Below are 24,406 nucleotides of genomic sequence, written 5' to 3'. Positions count from 1 at the left end.
TTGGATGCAGCCCAAGAACGAATCTTGTGCTTTATCCAACTAGTTGAAAGTGGTAAAGCTGGTTCAGGACCAACGAAATCATTCGTTTCACCAGCTCTAGCCAACTCATCAAATAATAATAATAATAATAATAATATTGTGGCTGTCATTTCCGACCCTAAAAAATTCATTGGTTTAGTTATCCTAGGAGAAACAGAAAAATCAAAACGTCGTTATTCAGAATAAGGGTGCATAAGATATTTTCGGAGTATTATCAATGAATGCTAGTGTATCTGTTTCTTTAGGAATAAGAAGGAAGCACTAAGGATGAATACTTCAGTAATTCAGATATATGAGCCGTTACACAAAACTCTGTGTTTATCTTTTAATATTCGTTAGTTATTAAAATTCATTGCCTTCGCCGACAGTATATATAAATCTAAAACAATTTCTTTATTTCACAATGGTAATGTAATGAAACCCTAAAATTTCCTGCAAAGGTAATCCCAACAACGCAATCATATGTACTAGTACCATTTCATTGAGGCAGCCGAAATAGTGCGAGCGCACTATGAACCACAGCTCGTCTCCAGAAACAGCCGGTTTATTGCTTCAAGAGACATTGATGAGACAGCCGGCTTGCGACAGCCCTTCGTAACAGTAATTCCCTAAAAATCAAAGGATGTCTTCGATTTTCTAAGGCTGTCCCCGTAACATTTTATGCGAATGAGCGAACAGAAAGAAACAGGATACAAACAGCCCGTTCGGTTTGACTACTCTCCGGATAGAATACTCTCATCAAACTGGTGAGTAGAAACTGTCTCAGTGACAGCATTCATTTAGGCATGCGAGCGCTGTTGCCATTACAGTTCGGCATATGCTTGCACACATATTGTAGACTGGGCTTTCGACTTTGCGCTCCGACAGTTCATGCTATCTCGTGGCGGATGTCATTGAAAAGCAGTACTGCTGGGAAGCCTGATTCCACTATTACACTCTCACCCGCATTCGCATGGCTGCCAGATGGCTGACTAAACGCTGCCAGCTGGAAAAATATGGCTTGCAGACATTCTGGTGACCGACTGCCTTACCGCTGCCAGATATACAACTCAAACGATACAACCGTACCCACCAGGATTTTTCCACATTATTATTATTGGTAAAAAAATTTACTCGTTGAATTATCTATTTAATGAGGCAATGACTTACGGAGATCTAAAGAACTATCTTTTAACATCATTTTATTAGTGAAAACAGATAGAACAGATATAGACTTTCTATGCAAAGTAATACATATTTTCTATGAAAATACCTGGCATCTCTGTGCACAGACGATGAAACACACATACACTTCACAGCGTTATGTTGGCGTATAGCGGAATGAAACCAGTGCTACTAGATTTGCCACAATGGTTATTTCATTAGTATTTAACACGCTCTTTCTGGTAATATTCGAAGCCAAAACAGTTTTATTTAAATATTAATATCAACAATATAATTAAACTAATGTCACGGATACCAAAAACATACTTTTTGATAATAATTTGAAGAAGAAAAACAATTTATTTTTTGTAACAATATGAGATAACTTGGCAACTTTGCGAAACCAAATGAGATGAAAACAAAGCGCAATCAAGTGAACTAAGTGAGAAACTTTCATCTCATGTTTTTAAAGACTTTTATTGTTCGTCGGGTAATTTTTGAAGTTTTACATCGTTAATTAAACAAGTGGCAAGTGAACATTACTAATTATGAAGTCATCCAGCATTCAATGGTAGTGTAATTGTGCGAAAAAGTGATCATGTTTTGAGACGAATCGATTAGTAGATAATCAGAAACATGACGAACTGTAAATCTTGAGACCAAAATGTGTCCTAAATTGAAAAGTGAGTTTATTTTAAATGAAAAAAACGATACACGAAGAACTTAAAACCATTTCTTTCAATAGGAAAGTGTGACAATAGCTTTTATAATCATTTAAAAAAATATCACAGTTTGGTTCAGGTAGGTTGTAGAATATTATTCATGTTCAAAGTAATGAGGTGAAGGGATGAGATGGAAATAGGAGCTCAGATGAAATAGGGAACCGTTGCCCTATTTCATTTGTTATATATTTCATTTGTTACCCCATAAAATATTCGCAACACGTCAACACTACGCTTGATAACATCCTAATCCGAACTATCCAAGACAATTTTTGACTCAAGCTAGAGTAGACACAATTCCAACGGCTTGGAACGTCTTGCATTAGTATTAAATTTGATTTGTTTTACGTTTTCTGCATATCGTGCCATTTTGATAATGTAGAACTACTTTTTTCAAGAATTGAACAATAAGTTTCAGTTTTCACCTTAGTAATTACCAATTTGACCGGCTTCATAATAGCATAATAGCGTAGCAAGAAATATGTCTATTGTAAAGAATGGAAGCTGCAGACTTCATATTAGAAGCGTCGTCCGTCACAATTGGAATCTATTGTAAACTCTTCCAGTGCTTTTTTGATGCCTGATGCTATATTCTCACCTGTAGGCTGTTCTTCGAATTCAGAGCATTCAATCAAATAAGATTTCAAACAATCTCGCCGATCAACAAAGTGTGCAGCTAGAACATAAAAACTTGCGTTATTAATATTCGTCCATCCATCACTGATTAAGCTAATCGGAGAAGCATCTTGAAGCTCTTTTTTAACGTTAGAGAGCCTCGTTGTACGAAGCAGGAGGCAAACTGTTCGTAAGTGTTTTTCGACTCGGCAAAACATACGACGGACATACCATGCGAACAAATTCCTTAACTCAGCATTCTTTATGAGCGAAAATGAATCGTACTCTATCGTACATATCCTTTTCAATAATTGAGAATCGAGTTGTCTACTTCTTTGAATTGGACGATGGCAATGGAGAAATTTTTGTCAATCGTAATCGTTTCATTTGGGCAAATTTTAAAACACGAAGCGCACACAGCAATGCTATTTGAAGCTATTGCCGTCATTGTAATTATCAGAAGCAGTGTTGGAAAATATCAAAATTTCGAAAATCGTAACTGAAATTTTTCATAAGTTATTTTCAGGAAAAAATCGTTGATCAGAAAATGCACCGAAGAAAAGTTCACTACTGATTTTTTTGCCAACGCGATTCTCACTGAAAAAGATCGCACATTGAATATATCGAATACGATTCTCGAACAGAAGATATTTGGGAAATGAATTTTCAGAGCCGTTATATCTCAACCCTTTGCAGAATACATGATGAATAAATTCGTCGATGAGCAAAACCTTAACCTTTTCGAAAATACGCGTGGAGTGGTTGATAAGTGGATCAATAATGTTTTTGTAATCGAAATAATAGTAATAATAATCACAGTAGCTGATTAAAAAATATTACAAAGCTTAAAAATTATACGCTGCTTAGCTTGAATATCATACGCAGAAGTAACAGGAGCGCAGGTTATCGCAACGCCAATTCTAACGCGCCATTCAAACGCTGCCCCAGCTGTGTGTTTGAGACATGCTGGCAATGCTGCGGTCCTGTTACTTGTTTGAATCAAATTCATACTAAACAGCGTTTTATTGGGTTTAAACTGAATAGTGCAGTGTAATCAAGCAGCTGGAATTAAAATAAGCTACGTGCATCGAAAATATCACAGTGATTATTTCTCAGTTGCAAATTTATTCAGCAGAGATTTTTTAGTTTTGAAAATATAATAATCAAATCTTGCATGAATCACGTAGTTGAAATTCAGCATCGAAATATCATCGGAAACACTACTCCCTTTCGATTATCTTTTTAGCAATATTTCTGTGGTTGCAAATTCGTCATCAAGTTTGGCTGACACAAAAAACTACAAGGATCAGCCCCATGGGGTTATTCAGGCCATTTATGTGGAACAAGGCATGATTTCTAATGATCGACAATCAAACAGTTCAATGAATCGTCAAAGTTAATAAATTATAAACAAATAAAAAAAATTCAACTTGGGCCTATTTTTTTCTTTCTTTTTTGTTGAAAAAAGAACATTTAGGGGTTTAACTCAATATTGGCAAAGTTTCAGAGTGGAAAGATCCATACTTTCGGAGCAGTGAGTTTTTCAATTACGACCCGCACGCGTGGAGCGTACTGCAGCGCAATTCACTCGGATACGGGCTTAACTTGTCGACACATGTCGCGCCACAGATCGAATCCTAACTTTGTCAGTTTGTTGTTAGCAACGTTTCAGGCAGAAAGCGAATAAAATTGGGACAAAGGATTTTTTACGTGAGTAATAAAATAATGGTGACATAAAGCTTTTGCACAGTTGCAATTTTTCTATGATTTGGTATTTCTGATTTACAAAAACTCAATACGTCAAACGTGTCCTGGGAAGAGAAAACTTTCATTTTTAATTCCTTGTCTCCGTGCGGCTCAACATAGCGAAACGATTGTGTTCTAGAAATGGTTTTACATTTTTCGAAACGATTTTTAAGAAATTTCTCTGCTTTTACATAATCTTCCGAACATTTGTATATGACTGAAATATTGGGTAGAGAAGATGCTTTTTTAGCCCACTCGTACAATTCATTCGCGGTCGAAATTTGACAATCATTGATCATTTGTAAACTTGCGCGACGTTCCATTCTCTTCCATGAGCTGTCGCGTGAAAATTCCACTGTGCAAAACGATGAAAATCATGCTCGTGATGAAAAATATTCGCAAAATGTTTTACATTTTTGATTTGCTGAGAAGCGTCGTCAGAAAAATAGATGCACTTGCGTATATGTGAATAGTATTGTGTAAAATATTGATTAAAAGCTTCTAGAAAAACATACACAGCTATTGCGTCGTGTTTCTTGCAATCAGAAATAATTACTAATGTTTTGAGATCGATTTTGCTGTTCATTTTATAATAGAAAACAATGGGGAATATAGTCGCTCGGTCGTTGTTCCAATGAAAGCCAGTTATGGCGTTTTGAATAACGAAGGCGTAATTTTCCGCAAAATCGCAAATTATTAAACTTTCGTCACTCTTCAAATGTTTTTTCACATTTTAAAACTATGAAATTTGTTTTCGAGCAATGAAAGAATGCATGTGCTGCTCAGCCATAGCTGAAGCAGAAAAAAAAGTCAACGCCGGAGAGCTCGGATCGGTCGCGTGCGGGTCGTAATTGAAAAAGTCACTGCTCCGGAAGTATTGATCTTTCCACTCTGAAACTTTGCCAAGCTTGAGTTAAACCCCTAAGGATTCTTTTTTCAACAAAATTTTTTATTTGTTTATTATTTTTAACTTTTTTCATAATATTAACATTACAGATTGTTTTATGGAATCGCTTATTTGAAAGCTATGGAAAAGACGCACATTTCATGTATTGGACGAATTTTTGCATCTTTAGAATATTTTACAGTATAGACTGTTGAAAAAAGGCTCTTTTTGAAATACGCGAAATTTCAAAAAATCATATCTTGAAAGTTCCACGTACCACATTGAAATAAAAAAATACGTATCGAATATTTTCGAGTTCTTTATCGAAAACAAATAGTTAGATAAAAAAAGGCGGGTGGGTAATGTCAGAGACATTACTGAATGTCGTGAATACGAAAACAACTGATATGTTCCTTAACACTTCCGAATATCAATTAGTTGATCAATTGTATGAATTATGCAAGCATTCCTCTTTTTCACATTTTTTCGCAATAACAAAGAAGGCATCACTTGATCTCGATAACTGTGAATTTCACACAACGAAAAGTGCACAAATCTAACCAAACTGTTTGCAGATTTGCAGTAAACTGAGGATATTTACCTTCGATTTGCGAACAAATCCTAATAGTTCTTTAGAAAACTTTTAGAGCCTTTAGAACGGCTGATTTTGTGTAATGCTCTCTACCGTTGTTTTTTCACCAATGCAAATGACTGGCAGCTGTGACGTAATCGCTCTTGTCGGAAGCGAAACTAGCTTTGCAAACGACACAAAATACATCTGCTCGCAGTGGCGATAGAATCCAAACTGATCCAATTTTTGTTAAAAGCTTTCTTTTTACGTGATTTCGTGTGTAGCTTTTTCACTAATGGGCGGTCCTAACGGCTATAAAAATAGCCGCATACAGAATTTGAATGTCGATTTTTTCATTTCGGATTTGCATAATTTATTGAAAGAAACTATCAATATGCTGTAGGGATTCGTTTCTAGCATTCGGAAGGGTCAAATTGTGGAACTCACTGAGATATTAAGCACTGTTCGGAACATTTTTCTCGAACGATTTGTTGTACAGCAACAGCAGATATTTTGTTCTCTTCCTCTAGAACGCATTCTAATTGGCTGGTGTTGGCATGGGTCAAATGAGACAGGTTTTTCAATAGTGTACTATTGAAATACATCAATGTTGTTGCAATACACGTTCAAGTTGAAAAATTTAGATTCTATTGGTAGTTAGATTATATAAATCCTTTCACAGATCACTGAGCTATGAGCTTTAAAAATACGAGAAAGGCAAACGCGCCTTATGAATTTTCCTCTTTTATACTCGTTCCAGAAAAGTTTAATTTTGAATTATTTGAGATTATGTCACTTAACTGAATATTTTATCACAAAATTGTGATCATATTTCCGATGGCATGTAGCAAAAATTATGTTGATTCGTTAAATACAACAAGAGATATTCACGATCAAAAACTTATCACTCTCTCAGAGGGTATTTTTTTTTTTTTTTTTTTTGTTTCGATTATAGAGGTTTTAACCTTAAGGTCATTCGCCTCTTCGGGCCAGAAAAATTGTCTGACCCTATGTGCGGGGATGGGAATCGAACCCAAGTGGGCTGCGTGAAAGGGCATCGACTTACCCATCACGCTTAACCCGTCCCCGGTATATTTTGAAAAGGCACCCCATAGTGAAGTAAGTCGTATTCACGACAAAAAATTTTGGGTGGCTGATTTTGCGTGGAATGCCCCATATGCAAAGTCGATAGTTTTTGATCTCACTTATCTTTTCATAAAATATACAAATCTTCATCCTTCATCCAATTTACATGTTTTCCAGTTCCACGAGCAATGGCGAGGTGATGTGATGTGAATCGAAAAGAGACATTAGATGATAAGTGTCTCACCGAGTTTCAGCAAAAGCTAACTCAATGTTCGAAACTTCGGCAAATGGATTTGGCTGATCTCGGTATATTTGTTGTTTACTGACAAGTTCAGTATAATATTATGCCAAACTTCGGCAAAAGAACGCACTTTACCGAGATATCAGAATATTACTTAAACGATTTTCGGAAACGAGCATGTGGATTACTGAATGATCAGTAAAATGTTGTGTTACCGACCTTATTCGGCATTTCATTGTGCCGAGCTCGAGAAACGGTTTTAAGTGTGTGTGTTAAGAGAAAGACAAATGCAGATAGTGGAACGGAAATCAGTACAAGTGTTTGCTTATCTTTCTACAACTCGCTCGTTTCAATACAGCTTCATGCAACTTAATGTTTTCTCGTTTAGTTTAGATCCAGTGAGATATCTATGTACCAAATATGTAAGTTGATAAGCTGCGTTTTTTTTTTCAAAATGAGACGTGATCCGTCTGCTCGATTTTATGATTCAATTCAATGGAACAGCTCAGAACACAACAAAACTGTTAAGCACCATCCAAAGACGAAATGTAAAGAAAAATATTTTTTTGCGTGCCCCAAACACAACAATAATTTCACCCTAAATGATTTCCGAAAACGTTTCGAACGATTTAGCTTTTAGTCTGAAGTTTTCGAATCAGAACGAAGCCTTACGTCAATGTAGTCAGTAGTACGATGCTTGATATCAACTTGGTCGCTTTCAACAAAACAAAGACAGCTAGTCATATCTCAACCCTATAACAAGATAAATTAGCAATAAACCCCCATACGAGGTTCCAAACTTGGCGCGAGTCTGATACTATACTTCCATAAACTCGAAGCATTCGAGACACCGAAAGGACCGCTCCGTGTTTAAGATTATGATTCTCTTAATTGGTGTGCTTGTAGTTCCCCACACTCGGCGGAAGTCACCTACACACATTCATTTTAAGCCCCAAACGAGTCGGATACCCCGAAAATCACTACTATAACGTCAGCACTACGGACTCGGTGTCGTTGGACAACCCTTTCAAAATATATGATATTAATATGACACATCGGGTGATGTACACTGAAAAAGCGCATATATTACGAGTCAGTCCCCTACAGCTTCGAACCGGTATACCGGTGGGGGTGGGAAGGGTGGTGTAGGTTTCAAGATTTACTACGCCACCACAGTCACCACTCGCCGCCACCCCTTTTTTCCAGAAGGCGCAGTTGCCGCGCCAGGCGGGATTTTCGGGGAAAGCGTTCCCTGTCACATTGAAAGGACAATGAACGTGTAGCTCTAGCGTCACACATGTACACTACACTATACATATTCATTTGGTGATGCTTCGAAAAATTTATCGAATAAATTTTGGCAGCATATGTATTGCCGTCCCTGTTCCCCATTCCAAATATTCGACAAGGCCAAGGGTTTTCGTTAGAAGCCAGTTGGAAGTAATTACATATTCATACTGTAATTTAGCGGAATGATGCAGTTAAGATCTGCCGCTATCACCCCACTTTATTTACATGGTAGTTGCAGTGCATCTTACTGCGAATGGTTGTTGTACACAAAGGGTAATGTGTCATTTTAACTAATTATGAAAAGTTTTCCAGTGTTTTTCTGCAAGATATGGTCGATTAGGTTGCTCGTTATGAACACCGAATCCCAACGGCAGATTGTCAAGGATCAAATCCCATCATCATTATTAAGATTCGTGCACCATTATATTTCGATAACACTTCGCTTCTGCTTCTGCTAGCAGAAAACTTTTCTCGTGGATAAAAGGCTCCAGCTTTTCAACAGAGACTAGTAACAGTTCGACGGTTGCTGTTGCTGCTGCTGCTGCTGCTGTCACGGTGCTGGCGTCGATCAAGGTGGGAAGTGAGTGGCATTTGGCCTTCCAGTTAGACGGCAGTCATTCGATTGACGATTTTCTGTTCCGAACGTCCATGAAGAGCTCGGTTATCTGAAGTATGCGGAATTTACTCATATCGACAAAAACAGCATAGATGCAGTCAAGGGGAGCCATCAGGAAATGGCGAAACTCCCAAATACTCGTACATACTCACGACAAAAAGTGCACCGAAAAGAAATTACGACGACGAAGGAAAACTATACTTGATTATAATAATAAACATAAAAATTTATCACCACATTTATTTAAGAAATATTCCGAAATGACATTTGCATGAAACGAAAATGTCACACAGAGGAAGATATATATGATAATTGCATCGCTTCCGTTCGGTGGTTTTCCCTGGTATCAACGCCAAAGATGAAGAAGACACGCCAGTGCAGTGTGTGGTGAGAGCCCGGACACCTCGCTGTATACGAAACTACTACGTGTACTACTAGCCTAGCCGGGCTCTGGAGGGGGATGAATGGTCGAAAAGTTTTATAGTGACAAGCTTCTCATGCGGAAGGAAAAAATTGAGCTCGTAGAATATGCACCAGTGCACGTGTAGGTAGAGGTAAACTACGGATAGCGACAGTGTCCTAACAAACTGGTGGCAATCAACGACACGGTTTGACGGAAGTCTCATCTCAGAAAACATTAAAATATGTAACGTAAAACTAGTCGGAACATTAGCTATGCACTGGAAAAATCTGAAGTAAACGAAAAATATGTGGACTTCGATTGGTCGGTAAAAAGCTTGAAAGTAAAAAAAAATCTTTTCTAAATTTGATAAACATGCTACACGAGTAGTCATCATTGCAAATTCAATCGAAGAAATTAGTAGCTAATCAGTTTACTTGATGGAGCCATCCGTGACCACTTTGGTTCTCCGGTGATAAACACTGGCTCTGACCCGTCCTCCTGCCCACCACGTACGGCACACTGGACACATGCCAGCAAGCATGCAGATTGCAGATAAACATATAAATAAATTCATTGATTGTAGACCATAATGTTCTGGCCACCCAGCCGAGCCCAAGAGAGTACGGTAAAAAGATCGGTTTCGTTAACCGGCTTCCTACAGTTAGCAGAAGTCCCTTGTCCTGCCGCAGCGGATTTGCGCGGCACCACCCGTAGAAGCATCACTTTTGTATAAATCTATCAAGTCAAGTAGCTATTTTCACAAATTACGTTAGATTTTCTGTAATTAACTTTGCATTTTATCGGTTCGTTGTCTGTTGTTCTTTTCCATGTTGCTTATTGCTTCTTCGGGCATGCCACCTGTCCGGGGACGGTTCCCAGCTCTCTAATGCGAGGGCTTCACTGGGAGATTAGGAGGCAATAGCCAGCATCCTAGAGAGGTGTGCAGAAACCACTTACAATGAATCTTTCTCTGTCGATAAATTTATTGAAATCCACACACGGTCAAATGAGTCTCCCGAGTGAGGGTGAGATCGACGGAATTCCCGTGTCTTTGCACTGCTCTGGAATGAAGGTCCGTGGTAAGGTAAGTGTGATGTCAAGGCATGGATTAAACCAAACGACACCGATTGTAATGATGATGATGATGATGATGATGATGATGATGATGGTGACATTTTGTTTTTCCCGAAAACCAAGACAAGGATCCAGCGGGGCAGCATCCTGCTACTGCTGATACTGCTACGGTTGGTCTGTAGCATAAATTTCCGGTCAAAGCCAGAGGTGGGTTCACATAATACATAGATTCGAGCTGGATCAAGGATGTTTGGACAGGGAATTTGAGGTTTTTGTTCTTGTTTTGGGCATACAACAGTAGCGACGGTAGTTAGCCGGTATTATGTTTATCCAGGATCTTTGGTGCAGTGTTGGCTGAATTCTGTGCGTGGTTTTTAGGGATCACTCTTGTCCTATTGACAATTTCTATCCACATCGCATCCATCCTTCGATAATGTTAGTATACAACGATGAAAGTAGCACATACACACACAAACAGAATCGGGGGCTTATCTTAATAACGATAAACTATGGTGTAGGAATATAAAAAGATAAAATTATTCACACTAGCTTGTATACATGAGAGGAGCTGCGATGGATGCTGCACAGCATCTAGGTCAGCTGTTGAGTTTGGACTGACAGATATGGGGCCTTATTATGCAGCTCTGGTACAAAAAGTTGATAAATTAATGATCATGATTTGGCTAAGTTCGCGCTAAAGAATGGCTTACTGGAAGACATTCACTGAGATTTTCAAATGCTTTGTCGATTAGACCTTTGTGTCGATTTTAAATATTAATTTTCTAAAGCTGCAACAAATCGGCGTGACTCCGTTTAAAATATGAAATCGTTACTGTGAAGCAGGAAGGAAACGTTTCGAAAGATTCAGAAAAACCTGTTTTAGTCCACCTAGTGGTGTAATGATGCCTTTCGTATATTACTCATAACATCATAAACATTACTGTGGAACTCGCGAAAAAACAACTGTTCATTGATTAGAACTAGGAAAGTTTGTTCAGACCTAATCTAACAAAATCTACAAATCCCGTTTACCCTGTAGTTCCAGAAGTAGTACCATAAGAATTTATCAGACAGTTTTATGAGATTTCTACTTGTTTTTGGCCATCGTTGGTGAAAAAATACTCATGAAATTGGCAATTTGCCAATTATCACGCTTTAGTTCCGGAATCGGAAGTTGGATCTGGATAAAATGTTCTAGAAATTTTTAGGATCCTATAAGACCTTTCATTTGAATCTTAGTATGTGGAAATCAGTGGAATCGTTTCGAGAAAATTAAGCGCACATTTTTTCTCTAACTTTCACATATTACTCTGTAGGTCGTCAAATGGTGAGATAACTAAGTCCTCACAAGTTCCTATCTCATGCCTCCCCGAGCGTCTATGATGACATTTGGTCAATAGAACGGCGTCGACTGGGTGCTATCGCCTTCTGCGTTAGTAGCAGAATGAGAGGGTGCGAAATGGATTGTAGTTTGAAGCCCATCTTAAAGTGCTTTATCATAGTGTATTGCAACATGTTGTTTGTTGCATTGTTTGTTATATATTGAATTGAATTATATTACATTGTATTATATTATTATTATTATTATTATTATTATTATTATTATTATTATTATTATTATTATTATTATTATTAATCAATTATTATTATTATTAATCAATTATTATTAAAAAAGAAATATTATATTTCCTGCAGTACTGCGACGAAAGAAGAGCATAACTTACACTGCGAAATCAACTGTTATAGATTGTATCATAGCATATTATTTCATATATTTTCTTATTATATTATATTTTGTTATGTTGTATGGTATTATACTGCATTGCATTATATCATATTATATTGTATTATATTATATTATATTATTTTATATTATGTTATATCACAGAGAACAGATATCCAACAAAATTTCATACATGCAAAGGCGTGTGCAACGGTGATTTTTAATGGATTTTCACTTGTATGCTTTACACAGCTTTTTAAAAAAGTTTGTAATAGCTTGGATGTGATATATTATATTATATTATATTATATTATATTATATTATATTATATTATATTATATTATATTATATTATATTATATTATATTATATTATATTATATTATATTATATTATATTATATTATATTATATTGTATTATTCTCAAGTATATCCACAACGGGGAGGGGCAGGGAGTGCATCAGGGTATCTTACAAGTGAATGACTGGATGATGGAGTGGATTGCCAACCTGAGTCACGCGGGGGAAGCTTCGTGTTTCTCCCTGAAGGTCTGAAATGAGTAAGACGCACCCTTCTAACAAACAAACCATCAGGTGGGTTTAAGCTGGTACAACGAAATTCTTTATTATATGGCCGGGTGTTCTTGCTGGAAGGCGCCGGGTCATCAAAACCCATTTTGGCCTTCTTCCAAATGAAATTCAAGAGCAGAATATGGGACCGTAAGACCTTTCCTTTGAATTTATCTTTGTGAAAATCGGTTCAGCCATCTTTAAAAAAAGTGAGTGCATTTTTTACATTTTTTTGGTGCACCCTGCATCTCCGGAACCGGAAATCGGATCGTGATGGATTTCAATAGCAGGCTATGGGACTATGAGACCTTTAATATGAATCTAATTTGTGAAAATCGGTTCAGCAATTTTCGAGAAAAGTGAGTGCATATTTTTGTTACATACATACACAGACACAGACAGACACACAGACATTTGCTTGTGCTAAGTCGAATGGTATATGACATTTGACCCTCCGGGCCTCGGTAAAAAAGTCGGTTTTCACAGTGATTGTATAGCCTTTCTATATGAGAAAGGTAACAATTCGGAAAATGGTTTCAAAGTGTCCTCCCTGGTTTAGTTCCAATAAGTTACAAAAGTATGGAATTATTAGATGTAACGTCACATAATATTATAAGAAAATTCAGACAACAATCGATGCAATGTTCAATTGAATCGATTCATTAATTGCATTAGTTAGTAAGTTAGTTTTTAAGTTCCTTTGTCCCGTTACACAATCAAAGAAGGTTTTTCAATTTTCCCAATAAAAATCACAGAATTGCAGAAGCGATGGTAATACCCTAATGGCAGGCGCGTATGCAAGAATAGGGGTCTTTGGGATCCACACTCCACCCGAAATTAAAAAACAATAATTATGTTATGAAAACTCTTCTCTATAAATATGACGAATTTTGAGCCAACTCGGTTTGTTGTCCCAAAAAGTCACTTTGCATGTATTGTTTTTCCAAAATGGATCCAGATGTCTTTTGGAAAGAACTAAACATGTTTAACCATTTTTTTCAAAGAGATATTGTCGGAAATGATAAGCAATACAAAATAGTGTTATACTAGTAATTTTCACAAAATCAAATTTTTCAAAAAAAATGCTGAAAAAATCCTTATAGAGTAATTTTAAATCTGTGTCTTTTTATTAAAAACAAATCTAAAATAACAAAAAGTTTTGGTTAGAAAAACTTTTTTTCTTCAAAATGCCCATCTTACAAAACACGGAAGGTTGACAGGAAACATAATTATCGATCTTGGGATAAAATTTCATTCAAGCAAAGTATGACTTTTTTTTTTGTAATTTAACTTCAAATTTTTAAGATCGATTTTTTAGTATTTCGAAGATTAGACTTTTTTTCAGAACATCAACAGCACAACAATTTTTTGAAGGATTCGTCAACTTTCTACTATCAACTTGCAAAAAAAATTGGTAAAAATGTCTAGTTTTTTTCAAAAGACAGTCTAGATCGATTTTAGAAAAATAAAGTGAGCAAAGTGGCTTTTGGCTTTTTTTGTAATTTAACTTCAAATTTTTAAGATCGATTTTTTAGTATTTCGAAGATTAGACTTTTTTTCAGAACATCAACAGCACAACAATTTTTTGAAGGATTCGTCAACTTTCTACTATCAACTTGCAAAAAAAATTGGTAAAAATGTCTAGTTTTTTTCAAAAGACAGTCTAGATCGATTTTAGAAAAATAAAGTGAGCAAAGTGGCTTTTGGTGATAGGTGATAGATAGTCTATATGCTGCCAACTACGAATATGATTTCGTGCGTAATTCGTCTATTCGAATCCTAAATTGAAAAAAAAATCGGGTTTCAAAATATAAAGTCAATTTACAAAGAAAAACACCACATTCATGAACGAGAGATGTGTGTTTATGTGCTTAGTGTGCTTAGTTTGATCTTTTCTACTGATCACGTACACATTTTTGTAATTCTTTACAATTTATACTCAGATACATGGTAGTTCCCATAGATAATACGAATAGTAAAGACTGTCCCAGAAAGTATGGACGCAACCAAAAACCGCTGCCATTTCGCATTGGTTCAGAATCTGTCAATTTTTATGGCTTCGTCCTGTTGTTTACACTCTTCTCTAACCACTTGTGCAGTTGTTTATTCGTTTTCATTAGTTTGTTTCGAAATGCGTAGACTTTCAGCAGAACAACGTCGAAAAATTGTGTACAAATGGTGCACAGAACGCGGACTGTCACTGAGAAAGATAGCAACAATGGAAGGAGTAAGTGAAAAAGCCATGCGAAATGCAATCAGGAAGTTCGGTGAGTATAACACCTTTGAGGATAAACCGAAATCGGATTGACAAAAATGTTCTGGATAAACGTATACTGAAGGCGTTCGAGCAAAAGAAGGAGGCTTCAGTTCGGGATGTGGCCAAAAAAGTGGGGACTTCGAAGTCAAATGTTCTTCGTGCTAAAGAACGTTTGAATCTTCGAAGCTTTAAGAATCATGAACAACCAAAACGTAGTCCGAAACAAGAAGCATCGATCAGGCCGAAGGTTCGAAAGCTGTACAATACGATTCTTGCTGGAAATTTGAACTGCATAATCATGGACGACGAAACCTATGTCAAACTCCATTACAAATCCTTGCCGGGACCACAATATTATATGGTGGAAGAAGGGCAAGTGTTAAACCAGTCCGAGACATCGATTGAAGTCTAAAAATTTGGTAAGAAAGCTATGGTCTGGCAAGCAATTTGTAGCTGCGGTAAGATTTGGAAACCCTTCATCACCACTGCTTCAATGAACAGCGAAATATACATCGTGAAATGTTTACAAAAACGACTTCTACCCATGATTCGAAGCCAGAAGGATCCTGTTGTCTTCTGGCCAGATCTTGCTTCTTGCCACTACTCGAAATCAACAGTGGAATGGTATACTACCAAAAATGTCACTTTTGTCCCAGAAGACAATAATCCACCAAATTGCCCACAACTTCGACCAATTGAGGAATTTTGGGCATTAACGAAGGCACATCTTAGGAAACATGTCTCGGCAGCCGAAACTATTCAACAGTTAGAAAAAGATTGAAAAAAAGTGTCAAAACTTGTCGCCAAGAAGTCTGTACGAAATTAAATGAGGAACGTTCGCAAGAAGGTGCGTCAGCTAGTCTACAATGGCTAAGTAGCAAATGTTGAAAATAATATTCTGTTGTTGTAGTCTAATATTATCAGCATATCGAATAAAATTTTAATATCTAACACTTGTGAATTATTTACAGCGAAATCAAAGTGTGTCCATACTTTCTAGGACAGTCTTTATAATTTGGGCTATTCATAACAATACACTACGACTTTATGAGTTGACGAACCCGATCAGTTATCATAAATCTCATTGAATGCTTTATTTTCTTTCAAATAACGGTCTTGTCCTGTACACAACCCTGTTATGTTTTACTCTCGTGTCTTCCGCTTTATATTGGCATCGTTACTATTCCTCGAATGAAGCATTGCAAGTTTACAAAATTCACACAATCGATCAACTAGTACGTACGATTATCGGTATTCGGAAGTGTGGAAAAAACATGTCAGTTTTATTCGTTTCCACGTCATCCAGTTATGTGTCTGATATTACCCACCCGCTTATTTCGAAGCGATTAGGTTTTGCAGTTGATGTCAATGGCTGACTACAGACTGTCCCAGAAAGTATGGACGCACGTTGATTTCGCTGTAAATAATTCACAAGTGTTAGATATTCTAATTTTATTCGATATACTGATAATATTAGACTGCAACAATATACTGTATATTTCGCTGTTCATTGAAGCAGTGGTGATGAAGGGTTTCGAAAGCTTACCGCAGCTACAAATTGCATGCCAGACCATAGCTTTCTTACCAGAAGAGTGTAAACAACAGGACGCAGCCATAAAAATTGACAGATTCTGAACCATTGCGAAATGGCAGCGGTTTTTGGTTGCGTCCATACTTTCTGGGACAGTCTTTAGGTTCCACCCATGATTTTCCGAGCTTGAGATTCTCAAAATAAATCAATTTATCTTCACCCGGCACGATCCAATGCAGAAAATTTTTATTTCATGTCGAGAAAACCAAATTTCGCTCATCGTTTCCATAAAAGAGAACAAAATATTTTCGACGGTGAACTACACTGAGGTTTCTTTTTACGCGGAAGATACGTACCGCGCGTAAAAACCCGCATAACTTCAAGATTTTTTATGCTAAATGTTTTAGAAATGTATGAAACTTTGATATCTCAAAATTAATCAACCTCGAAAAACATTTTTTTTTTGAAAAACGACTTTGAGACTTTGAGACCGTGTAACTTCGGAAATCCGCATAGAAAAAGTTGCAAAATTGAAGAATTTTATGCCGAATGTCTTAGAAATGTATGAAACGTCCACATCTGGTGAAATCTCCGAGATTTTTTTTCTGTGAATATCGACTTTGGGACTTTTAAATTTCCGAAATCGAAAGACTGAAAAAGAGTTGACTTGAAAAAAAAAATCGGAATAACACAAGAATTTCTAGAACAAAACAAGAAAATCGCTTAACTTAGGAAATCCGCTTGAAAACCCGTGTAACTCCGTAAAAAGAGGAGTATAAAAAAACCGCATAAAAAAGACCTCTTTGTAATCCCTGTTTGCAGAAACATCTCTTGAAAAAATCTCGCTTTATAAACTTGTACCTGATACAGGGTGATGAATATTAAGAACTTCAAATCACCGTATAAAATGATGATGCAAAAAACCTAAAATTTCTTCGAATCTGTTCTAAAGACTGTTCGATTTCGTAGGTTTTGTGAGCTGATGGTCAAACGATCCGACTTTGGTTATACCACTTCCCAGTTTCCGTTTTCTGTCCCCGTTTCCAGAAACAGTTGTCAAACTTCCACATGGATTTCTCAACGGCGCTCTAACCAATTTTCATCAAACTAGATTGAAATAGAAAAAATTTCATCCCCACAGGTTTGAAATAAAGTTTATTCGGATCCAACTTCTGGTTCCTGTATTATAAGGTGAACCGACTTTAGACATAAAAACTCTACCTAGGTGCACTTGAAACGTATAAAATTTTTGAATCTTGATAGTTGATGGTCGAAACAAGACGACCTTGGCTTTATCAATTCCCAATTTTTCGTTTCGGAAGTAGCGGAAATTGTGGTCAAAAGCTCCAAAACGAAACTTATTTGGATTTCTAAAAGATATTCATACGCTTTTAATTTTTTTTGGATTGCACCAGATTTCGAAGTTTCATGCATTTCTGAGACATTTGGCATTAAAAAAAATGTTCGATTTCAGAAATCTCAAAATTCAAGTCCCTGAGTCAATTCTTTATCTGAAAAAAAAGAACACTAGATCGTTTCATGCATTTCCAAGACATTTGAATATATACAATTGGTAGAAGAATTCTGAATTGTTGAATATTCAGTGTTCGATAGGTAAGATGACCACAAGGACTGAGCTAAACTAGAGACAAATACTGATAGATAATTTCTTGAATCTTTTACCGTAATTTGTGCACTAAAACCACGTACCGTCTAATGGGTAGAAATTTCAACATTATTTATAAAACTTACTTGCTTCCAAAGGCCTTTCCACAGGTGGAACAAATTTCCGTTTTTCCTCCGGCCCGGACAGGCACGTCGTTGTCACCCGTTGGCTCGGTCACACGCTCTTTCGTACCGTGAACGTTGGCTACATGATTCTTGAGATTGGCTTTCCGGGTAAAACTCATCGGACACAGTTCGCAGGGGAAAATTCGCTCATCCGTGTGCTGCCGCAGATGGCAACGCAGTGAAGCTTTCGAAAATAGCTTCTTACAGAGCGGGCAGGTGATTTTCGTCGATTCGGATGCCGATTTCGTGGTGTGTAGAATTTCGTGAAACAGAAATGCTGCCTGAGACGTCGTCCTGAGTGTTTATTGTTGTTGTTTTTTATAGATGCAGGAGAAATGGAAAAATTGAAAGAAGATAGAATGGATTGTATTTGAGGTGTGAAATGGAAATTTTCTCTTAAAATTAGCACGGTCAGCATCGCACGCAGATAACATGCAATGAAAAAATAAACAAGAAAACGTTAGATTAGAAAGGTGGCAAATACCTGAATGGGCATATTTTGCACTGCCAGGATACGACCGAACTGTCCTCGCTGATGGTACCGACGATTTCATCAACGTAAACAGTATTATTTTCGGACGCATTATTGGCCATGGCGAAAAAGATTTCTGCTGACGTGGACGAACTGGCGACAATGTTATCATCACAGACGAAATTGGATGTCGTCGAGGTCGAGCTGGTGACCGGCGTCCGATGGGTCATGGCAGGGGTCATTGCCGATGCCAGTGGGTGCGGTTCGGTATGATAGTGGGAGGACACGACAGGATGGCTCTCAATTCCGGAGGTTGATCTTGGTGCCGATGATGATGGCAAAAGGTTAGAATAATGATCCATAAGAGCGATTGTTTGCATGGCTTCTAGCACTGTGTTTGTGAGAAAATTATATGTACGTTGATTAGGTGCTTGAGCAATATAAATACTAAACACGTTGATGTTGTGATTAGTGGTGAGCTATTTTGCTTGTGAAATTTAATATTATATATTTCTCGATTGTGAAATTCATCATATGTTGTAATGAAGACAACGTTAAATGTCTATTGTTTGTATTTTGTTCAACCGTGTTATTGCTTATTTTACCTTTATAGAGAAATCGATGCCTTGTCTTGCCTTTCCATACTAAATGTTATTTCTATAAAAATGTCACAATCATGTCCTTAAAATTGATGCATTTTTTTCCCATAAATACGTTTATTTCTTAAGGCAGTTTACATAAGTTTTTCTTCGCCGTAGCATCACTTTTACATAATATTCTTATCCTAATTTAATTCTAACATAGTCACAACGTTTTGAATTTATTAAAACATATTCTCTTATAGCTTAAATATCATCTTAGGTAACTCGTCATTAATTATGAAATCTACTCGGAAATATTATTTGAACCAAACGATTAACTTCTATAAATTATAAAATAAGCTGTTATTTTCAGACATTTTGTTGATAATTTCATAAACTGTTTCGAGTTTGTTTGTATCATTACATAATTTTTATTCTAATTTAGCTATTGGTTGAACTCATGGACGCAGCTGGGATCAGAACTAAGTCTTAAAAGGGGCCTTTATTAAATTGAAACTCCAATTTTCTTTATGAAATGATAAATAAGTTTCATGTATGAAAGGTCACGACAAGCAAGAATGTCTCGAACTGGGATATTGGATAGTTTACCTTGGGTACGCAAAGAATTTATTAGTTGAGATCTGACATCACGATACTCCACGCATGTCCAAACGACATGATCAATATCCCGATAACCTTCTCCGCAAGCACAATGATTAGTCTCGGAGAGCCCAATTCGAAGGAGATGTGCATCTAACGTGTAGTGATTGGACATGAGTCTGGACATCACACGAATGAAATCCCTACTCACATCCAGTTCCCTGAACCATGCCCTTGTCGATATTTTCGGAATAATTGAGTGCATCCATCGACCCAGATCATCTCTATCCCAAGATGCTTGCCAGCTGGCAAGTGTTCTTTGGCGAGACGAACTATAGAATTCGTTGAAAGCAATCGGTCGCTCATAAATTTCACCCTCAATAGCACCACGTTTGGCTAAATTATCGGCTCTTTCATTGCCTGGAATGGAGCAATGAGCCGGGACCCAGACTATAGTGATTAGATAATTATTATTCAATATGTCGTTCAGACACTGTTTTATTTTACCCAAGAAAAACGGTTCATTTTTGCCAGCAGCGATTGAGCGAATGGCTTCAATTGCACTCAGACTATCTGTGAAGAGGAAATAATGGTTTGGAGATAATGTGACGATTACACTCAAACTATAATGAACTGCTGCTAGCTCTGCTATATAAACAGATGCAGGTTCTTGAAGCCTAAATGAGGCCGAAACATTATTGTTGAACATACCAAACCCTGTCGCTTCTTCAATTCGCGATCCGTCCGTGTAAAACATTTTCTCAGAGTCAATATGCCTGAATTTACTTGAAAATATTTTTGGGATTTCCATAGAGCGTAGGTGATCCGGGATTCCACGTACTTCGCGCTGCATGGATGTGTCGAAAAATAAAGTTGAGTCAGGGACATTTAGGAGGCTGACACAGATAGGAATATATCTTGAAGGGTTGATTTCCTGTGACATATGGTTAAAATATACAGTCATGAATCTTGTTTGAGATTGAAGCTCAACTAACCTTTCGAAGTTATTAATAACTAGGGGATTCAGTACCTCGCATCTTATTAGCAGTCGCGACGAAAGCTCCCAAAAACGATCCTTCAATGGAAGAACTCCCGCCAGAACTTCAAGAGAAAAATTGATGCATGGACATTCCGAATTTAGTGAGATCTAAGCACAATTCATAAACATATTTTTAGTAAATTAAAATGTCAAATGCTTCGTTGCACAACCAAAGTTGATTGCCATTGGTCATCTCTGGCAATAGATTTAACTGAAGCTTGACTGAAGAAGTAGATGTTCCTCGATGGAAGGCAAGTTTAAGAGTTACAGCTGAATAAAACTGACTGTACAATATACATTCAGTTCATCTCTGTGTCAGGAACAGTGAATTGCATGAATGAATATAATAAACATTGTGTAGAGGAGAGGTGGCGATTAATGCGCAAGTAAGCTTATCTAAGCATTACAAATGAGATATTGTTATTTTCAAGATCTTATACATGTCTAAGGAAACTTCAAAAGTAGCTTCAAAACAATATCCTTAAATGAACGATTACAATTATTGTGTTGCTTACGATTAAAATGTTCAAAATAGTGCGCAAGGGTAAGGTAATAGTGCGCAGTGGTACATAATAATGCGCTTAATGAATATCCCGTAAATCGTGAGTCTTTGTAGAATGGGAAAAAATTGGACACCCTTGGATACGTTACATACACATATTTTCTGGAGAAGCTTACCAAATTCAGCGAATTTGATCAAACACAGAGAAATTTATCGGACAACCAACTAAATTTACAAAAAATGACTAATTAATTTGCAATTTAAACTTATGATAACGTTCCGATTGACGTTGATTGCCGCAATATTTTTCCTTAAAAGATTGTAAAAAACACTTTTCAATCCGCAATTTTCCTCGAAGCTGCTCGCAACAAAACATTCGTTCGTGATAACAAAAAACACAGCTCAAACTTGTTCACACAGAGAAAAAAATTGTGAAACGAACTAAACGACTTATTTTATTGAAATAGTGACAACAGGAACTCCAGTTCAAGGCTGTAAATATTGTTTTTTTTAAACAATTATCTTGATTGTTTCGATAATTTTTTCGATTTTAACTGTTCCACTAACTGTTACGTTTCCTTAAACATTTTTTTTAGATTTTTCAGTGTGCAGTAGATGAAAATGTAGCAATATGACAGCGCGACGCGCATTATTATCGAACGTAGCCTGTGCACCATTAGTAAAAATGACATTTCTAATTTCTAATTACGATTATAAATTTAAATTCAAAATAACGATAACCTCGTCTAAAAATTGTTACTTAACCAAGAAAAAACGTGATTGTATACGAAATAAATGATGCAAAGCTTATTTTCTACGATCCAAAAAAACGCAAAGAGAACATATATATTATTTCCGCGCCTTTTGAAAAATGAAGAAGTTACAGCTAAAACAATTTACAGATATATTCGAAATTTCAAGTTCTCGTTGAAAGATAATCATTTAAACAGTAGAATATTATTCAAAAGGTTGAAGGCAATAAATTTGTTCATGATGTCCAGTCTTCTGAAAGTAGCTGTTCTTGAGATACTTGGATATTTAATTATAACACGATTTTTTATATTTCCATGAATTGTTTATTTGCTTGCTATATCTACAATTATTACATGTACACGAATAATTCTTAATTATATTTAAGGTTTTGTTTATGTCTGACGGAGCTGCCTCGCAGTATAAAAACAGAAAAAAAATTGTCTCTGTAAATTTAAATCAATGTATAACATTGATGCTGAGTGGCATTTTTTGCAACTTCTCATGGTGAAGGACCATGTGATGCACTCGGGGGTAATTTAAAGCGAATGGCACGACGTGAAAGCTTGGCTAAACTACATGAACACCCAATCACAACTGCAAAACAATTATATGAATGGGCAGAGCAGAGACTTCGAGATGCATTCACGGCCATGTCTTTTTGTTACGTGTCACAAGAAGAATATGAACGGGGTGTGACCGAGTGGAGTAGTGTCAGACCCTGTCAGCTTGGAGCGATCTCAATCTTCAGTTCAGCAACGCCATCGTACGGCGTCTCATTCAACATGTCATGTCAATTGTATGGGTGCGCAGCCCTGCTATTTTGGCGCGTACGAATTTGACATTTCTTTCCCCTACTTCTATGTATGAGATTCAATGCGGACTCACCTGAGGGCGACATGCTCGCCAAAAATGTTGTTGCCAATTATTTGTTCGCGAAATGTGAGAGCTGGATATCTTGTTAATATGATGTCTTTGGTAGTGTTTATAAGGATACCAAAATGATTCCAGGCACACAGAAATACCATTCTTTCGTTCCGATTTCAGATACCACAATCGTCACCAGACTGTATTCGAATGACGATGCATGTTGTACTCATACAATTTTCAAAAACTTAAAACCTTAAATATAATTAAGAATTATTCATGTACATGTAATAATTGTAGATATACCAAGCAAATAAACAATTCATGGAAATATGAAAAATCGTGTTATAACTAAATATCAAGTATCTCAAGAACAGCTACTTTTAGAAGAAAGGATATCATGAACAAATTTATTGCCTTTAACCTGTAGAATAATATTCTACTGTTTAAATGATTATCTTTCAACGAAAACTTGAAATCTCGAATATATCTGTAAATTGTTTTAGCTGTAACTTCTTCATTTTTCAAAAGGCACGGATGGGATAGCCATCAATCTGTAGGTTTTAATAAAAGTTTTAAAATAAAAATTATCAAAAAAAATCGAAACCGTGATTTTTTTAAATTTATTCTTTTTGGTTCATTTTGGAATTATTTAGAAAAAAAATCAATTTTTCTTTCAATGTATATTTTTTTAGAGTGCCCTATTGATTCCATACAACTTCTTCCTGGACGCCATTTTTGTACGATGAACGGTTTTCGAGTTACAACGATTTGAAAAAGGCAATTTTTGTGAAATGCAAAAATACATACGCCCTTTTTAAAAATCAGTCGTGAGTCGGATTGACCTCTCCATCGGTTCAAAACTTATGGTTTGCCATACTGAAAACCATGTGCAAAGTTTCATCCAAATCGGAGAAGGTCGAGTCTTATGATCAGCTAAGCATTTCTGGAACTGCTTAGTTACATAATTCCAATTTGCACTAAAGCCTGTGCATTGCAGGTACGAGTGTATGATACTCCTGCGGTCACAGGTGAAGATTATGTTCAAAAAGACACATTTTCGTGTGAAAAATATATTTCCGTTGAAAGAGAAAAGCGAATCAATATGTTTCCCGATATCCGTGTGTTGTGGATATTCATTCCTTTTTGCGTGGTCTTCGGTCAAGACGGTATCCTTGCATCGAGCTGATAACCTACGATAATCGGCATACTACATGTTAATACTCTGTCCACATATCAAAATAAAAAAATGTGTATTTAGACTAGTAGATTTCGCAGTTGTGGGGAACGAAAC

The 24,406-nt window shown here is 36.6% G+C and overlaps 1 protein-coding gene across 2 annotated transcripts in view; it reads right to left on the bottom strand.

Annotated features, from left to right (window-relative positions):
• Positions 1–24,406, bottom strand: part of LOC131430644 (zinc finger protein 236-like) — a 198,370-nt gene that overhangs the window by 54,910 nt on the left and 119,054 nt on the right. For both annotated transcript variants that reach the window (XM_058595763.1, XM_058595764.1), the window contains 2 exons: positions 18,786–19,164; positions 18,263–18,595 (listed from right to left, as the gene is read on the bottom strand). In XM_058595763.1, coding sequence (XP_058451746.1) covers positions 18,263–18,595; positions 18,786–19,164 — 712 coding nt within the window. The remainder of the gene's footprint in view (positions 1–18,262; positions 18,596–18,785; positions 19,165–24,406) is intronic.

Source organism: Malaya genurostris, chromosome 2 (assembly GCF_030247185.1).
Source record: "Malaya genurostris strain Urasoe2022 chromosome 2, Malgen_1.1, whole genome shotgun sequence".
NCBI classification, from domain to species: Eukaryota; Metazoa; Arthropoda; class Insecta; order Diptera; family Culicidae; genus Malaya; species Malaya genurostris.
This window is presented reverse-complemented; position numbering and strand designations above follow the sequence as displayed.